Raw genomic sequence first — 13,378 nt, 5'->3', positions numbered from 1 at the left:
GTTCAAATGATTCTCCTGCCCCAGCCTCCTGAGGAGCTGGGATTATAGGCAACCCCCAACCACGTCCACCATGCCCGGCTAGGTTTTTGTATTTTTAGTAGAGATAGAGTTTCACCATGTTGGCCAGGCTGGTCTCGAGCTCCTGATCTCAGGTGATCCACCTGCTTTGGCCTCCCAAAGTGCTACGATTACAGTTGTGAGCCACCATGCCTGGTCGCATGTATAGGATTCAAATGCTGAAAACTATACAACGCTGATGAAAGAAATCAAAGATCTATATAAATGGAAACTCATGCTTTACTCAGGAATTGGAAGAGTCAACAAAGTAAAGACACTACCTTTCCCCAAATTGATATACAGGTTTAGCGTACTTTCTATAAAAATCCCAGTCATATTTTTCATAAAGACGAGATTACTCCAAAATTTATATGGAAAGGCAAAGGAAATAGAATAGCTAAAACAATTTTGAAGAAGAAAAATGAGGTAGCAGCACATGTATCAGTGAAATAGAATGGAAAATCCAGAAATAGGCCCACCCAAATATGCCCAACCAATTTTTGACAAAAGTAGAAAAGCAAATCAATGGAGGAAAGATAAAATTTTCAAAAAATGGTAGTAGAGCAAATGGACACAAAACTTAGACCTAAGTCTGACATCTTATACAAAAATTAACTCAAAGTGGATCATAGACTTAAGATATAAAATATAAAACTATAAAACTTTTTTTTTTTTTCTGAGACAGGATCTCCCTCTGTTGCCCAGGCTGGAGTACAGTGGCACAAACTCAGCTCATTACAACCTCTACCTCCCAAGCTCAGGTGATCCTCCTGCCCCAGCCTCCCAAGTAGCTGGGACTTACAGGTGTGAGCCACCACGCCTAATTTTAGTATGTTTTGTAGAGACAGGGTTTTGCCATGTTGCCCAGGCTGGTCTCAAACTCCTGAGCTCAAGCAATCTCCCCACCTCGGCCTCCCAAAGTGCTGGGATTACAGGCGTGAGCTACTGAGCTCAGCCGAAACTGTAAAACTTTTAGAAAAGAACATAGAAGAAAATCTTTGGGTTCTTGGGCAAAGAACTCTGAGACTTGACACCAAAAGCATGCCCCATAAAAGGAAAAAATTAGACTTTATTTAGTGGTTAAGAGTTCAGACTCTGGAATCTCTTAGCCCTGGTTTCAGTTCCAGCTCTATCACTAACTACACTGGGCATTTAAAAATTCCTCCATTGTCGCAAGGGTTGCATGGGTGAATGTAGATGAGGACACTGAGATCTTGAAAGCAGATGTAATTTCCCCAAGCATCATTGTTGGTTGGTGGCAGGAGCTGAGTCACCCACTTCCGAGTCTAAGCGAAACACTTTTCCCCTGCAGTAGACCCTGTTACAGAGGATAAAACGGCAAGTTATAGACTAGAAGAAAAGTTTTGCATACCACATATGTAACAAAGGACTAGCAGCTAGGACATCTGAAGAACTCTCAACATTCCATGGTTTAGAAGAATAAACAATTCGGCCGGGCGCGGTGGCTCAAGCCTGTAATCCCAGCACTTTGGGAGGCCGAGGCGGGTGGATCACAAGGTCAAGAGATCGAGACCATCCTGGTCAACATGGTGAAACCCCGTCTCTACTAAAAATACAAAAAAAAAAAAAAAAATTAGCTGGGCATGGTGGTGCGTGCCTGTAATCCCAGCTACTCAGGAAGCTGAGGCAGGAGAATTGCCTGAACCAGGAAGCGGAGGTTGCGGTGAGCCGAGATCGCGCCATTGCACTCCAGCCTGGGCAACAAGAGCAAAACTCCGTCTCAAAAAACAAACAAAAAAAAGAATAATACACAATTCAATAGAATATGGGCGAAAGACACGAAGAGACATTTTCCTAAACATATGGTGCTATGGTCTGAATATTTGTGTTCTCCTCAAATTCCTGTGTTGAAATCCTAACCCCCGAGGTATTGGTACTAGGAGGTAGGGGCGCTGGGAGGTGATTAGTTCATGAAGGTGGAGCCCTCATGAATGGGATTAGTGCCCTTGTAAAAGAGATCTGAGAGAGACTCCCCACCCCTTTGCCATGTGAGGTTACAGTCAGAAGACTTCTGTCTATGAAGAAAGTAGGCCCTCACCAAACACAGTCTGCTGGCACTTTGTTCTTCAACGCCCAGCTTCTAGAACTGTAAGGAATATATTTCTGTTGTTTATAAGCCACCCAGTCTATGGTATTTTGTTATAGCAGCCCAAACAGACTGAGACAGGTGGCAAATAAACATGAAAAGATGATCAGCATCATTAGCCATTAGGGAAATGCCAATTAAAACCACAGCAAAATATGATACAGTTTTTAGCGTGGCTAAAGTAGAAAATAGTGACACCACCAAGTGCCAGCAAGGATATGGGGAAACTGGGTCACTCAGACATTGCTAGTGGGAATGTAGACTGCAGTAGTCACTTTCATAAACAGTTTGTCAGTTTCTTAAGAAACTAAACATGCAACTACCATATGACCCAGCAATTACACCTCTGGACATTTATTCAAGAGAAATGAATACTTAACGTTTGTGCAAAAACCTATGTAGGAGTGTTCAAGCAGCTTTATTCGTAATATGCTCAAACTGCAAACAACTCCGATGTCTTTCAGTAGGTAGAGAGTTAAGCAAACTGTGGTACCCCTGTGCCATGGAGCACTGCCTAGCCACAAACAGGAGCAAGCTATCAATACGCAATAATATGGATGAATCTTCAGAGAATTACGTTGAATGAAAAAGCCAGTCCCTAAAGGATACACACTGTATGATTCCATTTACATAACATTCTTGAAATGCTAAAATTATAGAGAAAGGGAACAGATTTGTGGTTAAAGATGGTGTGGGGTGGGAAGAAAGTAGGCATGGCTATAAAAGGGTAACATGAAGGATCCCTGTGGTGATGGAAATGTTCTGTATTTTTATTGTATCAGTGTCAATGTCCTGGTTGTGATATTGTAATGTAGTTTCACAAGATGCTACCCTTAGGGGAAATTAGGTAAGAGGTGCCTGGCATCTCTCTGTATTATTTCTTAACTGCATGTGAATCTACAATTATTTCAAAATACAAAGTTTGATTGAAATAGCTATCAGGAAGCTTAGCCCCCCGGGGATTAAGACACTGAAATTGCGGAAGGCTTTACCAAAACTATACTAATACAAGAATAGTTCACACTTGAATTACCCTGAAATATTACCTATGTACCTTGGAAAGCAGAAAATGGAACTTTATTGGAGTGGGGCACCGGATGGTCAAGGTTTGGCAGAGCCTACCCAACAAAAGTAGCTTCTAAATTGGCTTTATTCTCAGGAAGGCTCTTCCTAGAGAGTGGCAAACATAGCCATAGCAAATGCTGGCTCACTTTCTATCAGCCTAGCAACCCTGGTGGAAAGAGGGCCTCTTTCTCAGCTGTACCAGCAAGCTGTCTCCAGGAGCCTGGGCTGGAGAGACGCTCAGTCCTGCTTCAGGCCAGTGGTGGCGGAGGGTCTGTCTAGTTGCTTCTGCCCCAGGAATAAGGTCAGTCCTGTACTCATGGCTTTCTTTTCTCTTGCAGACGCCCACTATTGTTTTGTTCTGCCTCCTTTATCCCTATTGGTCGTCGGACTTATGCCAGTGCGGTGGAGCCGGTGAGTGGAAGCCCAGCTACCTGGGGGCGAGTTGGATGGTCAGAACCCCTTCCTCTCAGCCCCTGGGCCCTAAGCTACCCTCAGAGTGGAGCTTTAGTGTTTCCAGGACACTCGGAGCCACTTTCTCCTTCAACCCTCCCTCAAAGCTCCTCATCAGTAATAATATCACATACCCCCATCCATGTGGGAAGAAGCAGTAATGAGGCATTCCAGCCCCTCCCAGCCAGGAAGCTATCAGTGGAGGCCTAGTGGGGAGCCAGCACTCCCAGCCCCACTCAGCAAGTTAGGGGTTAAGAATTTAGACTCTAGAGGCTGGGCGCAGTGGCTTACGCCTGTAATCCCAGCACTTTGGAAGGCCGAGATGGGAGGATCACCTGAGGCCAGGAGTTCAAGACCAACATGACTAACATGGAGAAACCCATCTCTACTAAAAGTACAAAATTAGCCAGGCATGGTGGCGCATGCCTGTAATCCCAGCTACTCAGGAGGATGAGGCAGGAGAATTGCTTGAACCCTGGAGGTGGAGGTTGCAGTGAGCCGAGATTGAGCCGTCGCCCTCCAGCGTGGGCAACAAGAGCCAAACTCCATCTCAAAAAAAAAAAAAAAAAAAAAGAGTTTAGGCTCTGGAATCTGTCAGCCCTGGTTTCAGTTCCAGCTCTATCAGTAACTATATTGAGCATTTTAAAAAAGACCTCTGTTTTCCCACATGTAGCATAGGTGATTGTAGATGAGATCCTGAAGGCAGAAGTAATTTTCCCAAGCAACTTTGCTGGTTGGCAGCAGAGTGTGGGTTAGAACCTGGCCTTTCCACTATACCGCGGTGCTTCTCCAGACAGCAAGAACGAGGTAGGGAGGGCCAGGCTTGGGCCACTCAGGAAGTGTCACTGCACAGAGGGTGGAGAGGTCTGGTCACTTTGCCCTGGACCCTGGGTTCCTAACATGGGATCTGACCTTGTATAACAGGTTGGCAGCAAAGCTGTCCTGGTCACAGGCTGTGACTCTGGATTTGGGTTCTCGCTGGCCAAGCATCTGCATTCAGAAGGCTTCCTTGTGTTTGCTGGCTGCTTGATGAAGGTAAGAGCTGGTTATCTCCTTCTCCATTGTCTTTTACACATAGTCATTCTTTTATAGTCTTTCAAAAATTCCTTTCCTAACAACTGGCTCATCTTTGCTTAAACAGGCCTGTACATTTTCCACTGGCTTCAGTCTCACTCTTCATAGCTTTGTCCGCCAGTCATCCATGCATCCATCCATCTACTCATCCATCCATCATTCGTTAAATGCTAATGATGTACCTGACACTTTGCTAGGTGCAGTAGAAGAATGAGACCTTGTCCCTGTTCTGAAGTTGCTCCCTGTGGAGTGGTGAGGAGACACCCATGAGTAGACACAGCTGAAGAATTAGAGTGAAGAAGATGCTCAGGGGTGTGCAAGAAGGTTCAGCGAGACTGTACAGAAGGAAGGGGCTGATGATGGCATGCCAGAGGAAGTGACATTTGTTCTGGGCCCTGGAGAGTGAATAACGCTGCCATAGGAGGAGACTGGGAGGAGTTGCCTGCCAGACAGGAGGAATCACCCGGGCAGAGGCTTGAAAGCATGAGGCTCCTTTGGGACACATTAAGTAGAATTGAACGTGCATGAAGGGAAGCACTGGGACATGAGACTGCAAAAGCAAACTGTGGATAGTCCCCCAGTTTAGAGAGTTGTGCGCCCACCACCACAATCCACTTTTCGAACCTCTCCATCACTCAGAACTCTGTCTCTTGACCACTGACAGTTAATCCCCACATACACCTCTAGCCCTGAGCAGCCACTGATTCTAGTTCTTTAGGTTTGTATTTTCTAGACTTTTCATCCACATGGAATCATACAATACATGGCCTTTTGGGCCAGGCTTCTTTCACTTAGTGTAATGTTTTTGAGAGGCATCTATGCTGTAGAATGCATCAGTAGCTCGTTCCTTTGTATTGCTGAATGGTATTCTCTTGTATGCCTATACTATATTTTTAAAACATCCATTCACTAGTTGCTGGATGTTTGGATAAAAATGTTAGGATTTTGGGTTATTGTGAATAATGCTGCTATGACTGTTCACACACATGTCTCTGTAGATGTGTGTGTTCTACCTACTCCTTTTAATGAAATTTAGAAACTGAGATCTAGGTATTAGGTGGGCTCATTGCCAGTGGGGCTTAGGGCATTGCTCATCCTTGCCCCTCTCAGTGGACAGAGCTAAAGATGTATGTATCATCACACACATGCACACATATGCACACGCTTTATCTATCTATAGCATACATCTGAAGTCAGTGTAACCTCGTGATTTTATTTATTCATAAAATCATGAGGTTACATTGATCTCCTACTCCAGTTCAACACAACGGCATTCTTCCTTGCTTATCTCATTCATATTTGTTCCTTCTCCTGCAGTTAGAACTCCGATTCCTATATCAATATATTTACTCAATTGACTAGTCCTACAATACACACAACATAGTTTCAGCATTGCTATATTCATATCATTACAAATAGCAAACTTTACTAAGTAGGCTGTCAGCTTGGATCCTCCAAGAAGTCAATGCCAAAATCGGAGTAGATATGCAAGAAATTGATTAGGGAGATGCCTATAATGTTCAAGGGGGAAGGGGCAGAAAAAGGCAGGGAAAGCTTTTGATTGCAATACAGTCTGTGATAAGAAACTGCAAGCAAGGAGGATTAGGGAGGCCGTGCTTCAGACTGCAGTGTAGACTGAAAGTCTTGGTTGGGACCCTGGGGAATCCCCGAGAAAAGGTTGTCTGATAGAAGAGACCAGTGTTGGGCGGGAATGGCCCACCATTCCTACCATGTGCAGCCATTGGCCGGGAGCATGTGTGGTCATGGCATTCATGCCATGGCTGTGAAGTTGTAGTGGTTGCGAAGGTGTAGCTGTCAATCGCTCCCACAGCAGACTTTCCTGAAGGGAGGTCTAAGCACCTCCGTGGTTGCCACAGTAGAGCTTATTTAGGATTTCTTTAAAGTGTTTTTTGACTTTAAAGGTATGGCTAAAAGGTATACAAAGCACTATTTTTTTTTTTTTTTTTTTAACACGGAGTCTTGCCCTGTTGCCCCAGCAGGAACTAGAGTGCAGTGCCGCGATCTTGGCTCACTCTAACCTCTGCCTCCCGGACTCGAGCAATTCTCTTCCCTCAGCCTTCTGAGTAGCTGGGATTACAGGCACCCACCACCACACCCGGCTAATTTTTGTATTTTTAGTAGAAATGGGATTTTAGGTTTCACCATGTTGGCCAGGCTGATCTTGAACTCCTGACCTCATGTGATCCACCTGCCTCAGCCTCCCAAAGTGCTGGGATTACAGGTGTGAGCCACCATGCCTGGCCCAAAGCACTATTTTAAAAAGCTACATGGATTAGTGATTGTTTTTTATCATTATATCATTTATTTGAAATACAATGCATTTGTGATCTGTTTTCCCTCATTCTTGTTGGTATAATTTAATTTCTGAATATGTAAACCATTAGCAAGTTTGAAAAGTCAAAAATTATATAAATAGGTAAAATCAAAGTAGTGTTATTCCCTCACCTTCTAGCCGTTCCACTCCATTGTTTCATTTCTCCCCATGTTATACAAGTGTTTGCACATTGCATATACTCTTTGGTTTTTTAAAAGTTAACAATATATCTTGAAAATCAATTTGTATGACCTCACAGAGATCTTATTTACTTTTTAAACAGCTTTGAAGCACCCCACTGAGTAGGTAGATCATAATTTACTTCACTAATCTCCTATAGATGAGCATTTAGGTGCTTTCAATATTTTGCAATTACAAAGAATGCCGCAATGAATAACCTTGTATTTTTGCATTATTGGGGGATTATCTTTAGACTAGATTCCTAGGAGTGAGATTGCTCTTAGATCAGAGGGTAAATAAAATATATTGTCATTTTAAAAGATTCCAAAATTTTCCATCACAGGGTTATGTAATTTTACATTCCCACCAGGAGTGCATGAGTGCCTATTTCCACACAATTTCACCAGCAGAGTATGCTTCAAGCTTTTGGCTTTTGCAAGTCTGATAGGTGGGAAATATATCTCAGTGTTGTTTTTATTGTATTTCTCTTCTTCTTCCCTGTTCTTTAAGGACATGATCCAAAAGCTTCCCAAATATCACTTGTACTCTCATTCTCTTGGCCAGAATGTAGTCACGTGGCCCTACCTGGCTGCAAGGGAGGCTGGGAAATGTAGTGAGTATTCTGAGACAATGTGTACCCTGCCTAAAACATCAGGCGTTTTACTGCTATAGAAGAAGGACAAAGGGAAGAATGGGCATTCAGGACAACTTGCTTTCTCTGCTCAGTGGGTGAGACATTTTTCTTCATTTTCAAGGCAGTAGAAACCCAGGGGAGGACTTTTTCATACTATGTTTGATATCTTTGTAATGTTCCATACCTGTTCATTTTAAAAATTTCAATGATATAAACAAGTACAAGAAATCATTTGCATTGCCGCACTCTAAACATCATTCCATCTGGATCAGAGAAGGTTTTGTTTGTCCTTTTAATCTTTACTTCTTTTGAATTGTAAAAGTAATACTACATATTCATAATAAATTCAAATAATATCGAAGTATATTATATAAAAAAGTAAAGTCTTGTCAGGGGCGGTGGCTCATGGCTGTAATCCCAGCACTTTTGGGGGCCGAGGTGGGCAAATCACTTGAGGTCAGGAGTTTGAGACCAGCCTGGCCAGGATGGTGAAAACCTGTCTCTAACTAAAAACACAAAAATTAGCTGGACTTGGTGGCACGTGCCTGTAATCCCAGCTGCTTGGGAGGCTGAGGCACAAGAATCACTTGAACCCAGGAGGCAGAGGTTACAGTGAGCCGAGATTGTGCCACTGCACAATAGCCTGGGCAACAGAGCGAGACTCCATCTCAAAAAAAAAAAAAAAAAAAAAAAAAATGGTCAAGTCTTCTCTTGCTCCAAGGCAGCGTAAATGCAGGTGTATACATTATTTGGGACTTTTGCTATTACAGGTTGAGTATCTCTTATCTGAAAGTTGCATTATACTTGCTCAGCATCTCTAATCTGATAATCCAAAATCCAAAGTGCTCAAATGAGTGTTTCCCTTGAGCATCATGCCAGTGCTCAAAAAGTTCATATTTTGGGACATTTCAGATTTGGGATTATTGGATTAGGGGTGCTCAACCTGTATTAACAAAGCCTGGTGAGCCATCTTGCACATACGTCTTTACCTGCTACCACTGGCGATTCTCAGGAACATTTTGTAGATGTGAGAGTGCAGGGTTTAGATTTTGTTCAAATCCCCAAACTGCTCCCCTGAAAGGCTACCACTCCTGGCAGTGTGTGAGAGAGGCTGTCCGGGGAGGGTTGTGGGGAATGGGTGTGGCATCCTTGGTGCTGGGTTTTTCTGCAGAATGTGGACCTGCCTCAGCAGGTCCTGGTAAGAACCGAGATGCCATAAAAATGTTTTAAAGGGCCAGGCACGGTGGCTCATGCCTGTAATTCCAGCACTTTGGGAGGCCAGAGCAGGTGGATCATGAGGTCAGGAGTTCAAGACCAGCCTGACCAACATGATGAAACCCCATCTCTACTGAAAATACAAAAAAAAATTAGCTGGACATGGTGGCATGTGCCTGTAATCTCAGCTACTCAGGAAGCTGAGGCAGGAGAATCGCTTGAACCCAAGAGGTGGAGGTTGCAGTGAATTGAGATCGCGCCACTGCACTCCAGCCTGGGTGACAGAGTGAGACTCCGTCTCAAAAAAAAAAAAAAGTTGTAAAGTCCCTTGTCCTTTGTTAGGCTTCTCTGCCATTGTGCTGGCTTGTCCAGTGACACAAGGATCCACACTCAGATTCCACAGCATAGTGCAGAGGCTGCTCGATGCTGCAGAAGACTCTCCAAAAGAGTCTTCTCTCTTTGAAGAGCCGTGGGGCCTTGGGTTCTGGTCCCGGATTGACCACTAACCTTGGGAGGGGGCGAACACTTTCCCTCCCTGGGCCTCAGTCTCCTCTTACTACACTAATAGGATTGGACTGGTGATCCAAGGCCCTTCCACTCCTACAGCAGTAATTCTATAATTGGTTGACTGGTATTTTGAAGAAAGTACCAGACAGACTCATTGCCAGGTTATGTCTGTGGGCATCCGCTTCTTGACTCATTCCATCTGCTACCTCAGATCAGTTAGGCAAATCAGAAAGTAGTCAGGGCCACCAGAGACTTTGGATAAAGGACCATGGAAGCTGAAAGGAGGGATTTGTTTCTAGCCTGATTCTTCAATGTTAGCCCCATGATGGATTCTGGCTACATCTGCACCTAAACACTCTGCCCGCTCTTGTTCAGAATTAGTTTTCCTCTATGTCTCATATCTCATTGCCTTGGGCCAACTCAAGGACTTAGCTGCAGCAGATGTCTGCTGCCTCCTACGCCATTGGCTCCGCATTCTCTGCTGGATCATTTCAGCACACACACACACGCGCACACACACACACACGCACACACACACACTCACTCATACACACAAACCTCTACACCACAACATCCTGTGTGCATTACCTCCCCATGTCTCTGCTCCTCATTGCAGAAAAGCACCCTGAAAGGGGGTTTAACCCACCTGGATCAGGCTTTGCCCCATTACCCTGTTTATGTACTTGTTTGTTTATTCAGCAAATATTTACTGAGCACCTAAGATGAGCTGACCGTGTTCTCTGTTGGAGATACAGCATATGACAACTCAGTGAAAACTTCTTGCCCTGGCGGAGCTTGTATTCCAAGGGGGGTTGATAGATAAGGAATAAGATAAGTAAATTGCTTCTCTGAGGGCCGATAAAAGCAGTAGAGAAAAGTAAAGCAGGAAAAGAAGAGAAGGCATGAATGTGGTAGAGGGGGTGTTAAATTTTCAGGAAGGAGGAAAGACCACACCAAGAGGGTAAAAGGAGCTCCCTCATTCAAAGGAGGTGCAGGAGTGAGTGTCACAGAAACCCAGGGGAAGAGGGGACAGCCACATACTAAGCCCCGGGAGGAAGCGTGCAGGGTGTGCCTGAGAAACAGCAGGAAGCCCCCGTGGCTGAAGCAGAATGTGAGAGGAGCAGCGTGAAGTGAGGGGCACGGGAGCAGATCTTTTATTTATTTATTTATTTTTGAGACGGAGTTCCGCTCTTGTTACCCAGGCTGGAGTGCAATGGCGCGATCTCGGCTCACCGCAACCTCCACCTCCTGGGTTCAGGCAATTCTCCTGCCTCAGCCTCCTGAGTAGCTGGGATTACAGGCACGCGCCACCATGCCCAGCTAATTTTTTGTATTTTTAGTGGAGACGGGGTTTCACCATGTCGACCAGGATGGTCTCGAACTCTCGACTTCGTGATCCACCCGCCTCGGCCTCCCAAAGTGCTGGGATTACAGGCTTGAGCCACCGCGCCCGGCCCGGGAGCAGATCTCGTATCAGCACAGGGAAGGCTTAATGAGGGGTGGCGTGTCACCACCATCTGGAAGGATGAACGGGAGCTCCGTGTGAGACGGGGCAGGTGGCATATGAGGCATTGCCGGTAGTTTGAGGTGGCTAAAGCCCAGTGCCCCTGTGAGCTGGGAAAAGAAGGCAGGACCAGACCAGAAAGGTCTCCGAGTGCCTCTGACCCGGCTTTTATCAAGGATACCAGCAGCCCCTATTTCGCCAGACCCATTGGCCACTTCTCAGACCACATCATGCCTGACCCGGCAGCAGCTTTCGACCAGATAAACCACGCTTGCTCGTAACACTTTGTTTCTTGACTCCATGCTCTCTGGGTTCTTCCCCAACTTGCTTGCTAGCTCCCCCTCCCGCCCATCCTGTGAACATTCCAGTGCCCACGCTCGCTTCTCCCTTTGAAGTGCTTCTAACACGTGTGATAAGATGCTCACGCATGACATGTGTCACGTGTCCTTCTGTTCTTCCCTGACGTGCTAAACCACCTGCACATACATGCTAGAGACTGTAAAATCTTTCTGCCAGAATCAGCTCATTGGCTTCCTCATTATTATAAGAAATGGAAGTAGAAGAGGTTGAGAGGCTGGAAAAGTTGTTAGTGTGCTGTGATATTTGCCCTTTGATGGCAAGTACAAAGAGATGGGCTTCATGTGGATGCCTTGGAGAGCTTCCGGACTTCTCCAAGTTCTTGAACTCCCTGGAGAGCTTCTTGGTTTACCATTTGTGCCCTGGAGTCTGGAGGCCACAGAATGGGCTGCTAAGGTCTACCAGAAGTCTAAAGGCCCGAGAACGAGGTAGGAATAGCTCATCTGGGAGCAGAGCAGAGAGCTGCTGGGGAGATGGCTGTCCTGCTACCTGGGCAGGAAACAGTGGCCTGGCCCTGTGTGGACAAGGGGAAGAGCTGCTTGGAGTCACCTTAAGGGTAACCGTCTAGTAAGCCAGCTAGAGGATCCACGTGTCCCCAGCCGGAAGGGTCCATCACTGAGGCCAGGGGCTGGAGGAGGCCGGCTGCTCTGCCACTGACTGGGGTGGTGGTCAGAGGTCTCCAGGGCAGAATCTTTGTGGGCTCCGCAGAAGCACCCCAAGAAGGAAGAGCTGGCTTTTGTGCCTCTGCCGTCTCGGGGGCAGCAACAGCAGCCAGCCGCCAGCCTCAGAAGGCTATAGTTTCGCTCCTCATTTGCTGCCCCTGGATCCAAACTTGGATGGGTCAGTAGTTAAGAGGAGGAGGGAGGAGGAGCTAGAAGAGTGAGAAAGACCACCTCCGCCAGCACCTACTTCCCACAGCCCTCAGGCCTGGGCGGGGGAAAGCTTTACCCCGAGACAAGCTGGGCAGTTTGGGTTTTCAGACCGGAGTGGGCTGGAATCATTTCCCGAAGAGACTGAACAGGACTCTTCAAGCCAAAACAAAGAGGCTCTCTGTCCACTATCGGAGAACGAGTGGAAAAGCTGTAAGACTTGCCTGAAATTTCATCCAGGGGTGGAAAAAATAGCTTACAGGTGAGGTAGAAAGGGATCGTAAGAGAAAGAAGTAGGTTGATCAATAAGCCGGTTACACAAGCACCAACTCAGCGGGTCCGAAAGCCTGTCCCTGAGCAGCGAGACAGGTGGACAGAGACGCCAGAGACCTGCAGAGGGGCCAGGGAGGAGGTGTGGTCCCCAGGGCAGTCTTGGCCTGAGGACAGGTAGACCCCGAAGGGGTCCAGAGTCTGCAGCCAGCAGGCTGAGGGTGGTTGGGAAGGCTCCCTGAATAACTGGGGACAAACTGGTAGTTTCTGTCCCTGTTGGCATGGTTGTCAGGAGCAGGGTGTGGTGGCTGCTCAAAGGCAGATGAGGGTTCCTGGGGTGGTCTGTCAGGTGAAGATAGGAGGGTGGCGTTGCTCTCCTGGGGAGCGTGGACGCTAAGCCTGAAGCCGTGGACAGTGAGATTAACCCCCTAGTTTCCTCTAAAAGAAAACTCTTCACTGTCCAACTGCCAGATTAAGAGTTTATAGCCGGGCACAGTGGCACACGCCTGCAATCCCAGCACTTTGGGAGACTGAGGCGAGCAGAGCACAAGGTCAAGAGATCGAGACCATCCTGGCCAACACAGTGAAATCCCTTCTCTACTAAAAATACAAAAATTAGCTAGGCATGGTGGCATGCGCCTGTAGTCCCAGCTACTCGGGAGGCTGAGGCAGGAGAATTGCTTGAACCCGTGGGCAAAGCTTGCAGTGAGCCAAGATCGAGATTGCACCACTACACTCTAGCCTAGTAACAGAG

The 13,378-nt window shown here is 46.4% G+C and overlaps 1 protein-coding gene across 3 annotated transcripts in view; it reads left to right on the top strand.

Annotated features, from left to right (window-relative positions):
- The window catches only part of BDH1 (3-hydroxybutyrate dehydrogenase 1), a 44,733-nt gene that overhangs the window by 15,518 nt on the left and 15,837 nt on the right, over positions 1–13,378 (top strand). For all 3 annotated transcript variants that reach the window (XM_010336940.2, XM_074404066.1, XM_003926189.4), the window contains 2 exons: positions 3,568–3,640; positions 4,604–4,714. In XM_010336940.2, coding sequence (XP_010335242.1) covers positions 3,568–3,640; positions 4,604–4,714 — 184 coding nt within the window. The remainder of the gene's footprint in view (positions 1–3,567; positions 3,641–4,603; positions 4,715–13,378) is intronic.

Source organism: Saimiri boliviensis, chromosome 8 (genome assembly GCF_048565385.1).
Source record: "Saimiri boliviensis isolate mSaiBol1 chromosome 8, mSaiBol1.pri, whole genome shotgun sequence".
Classification (NCBI taxonomy): Eukaryota; Metazoa; Chordata; class Mammalia; order Primates; family Cebidae; genus Saimiri; species Saimiri boliviensis.
This window is presented reverse-complemented; position numbering and strand designations above follow the sequence as displayed.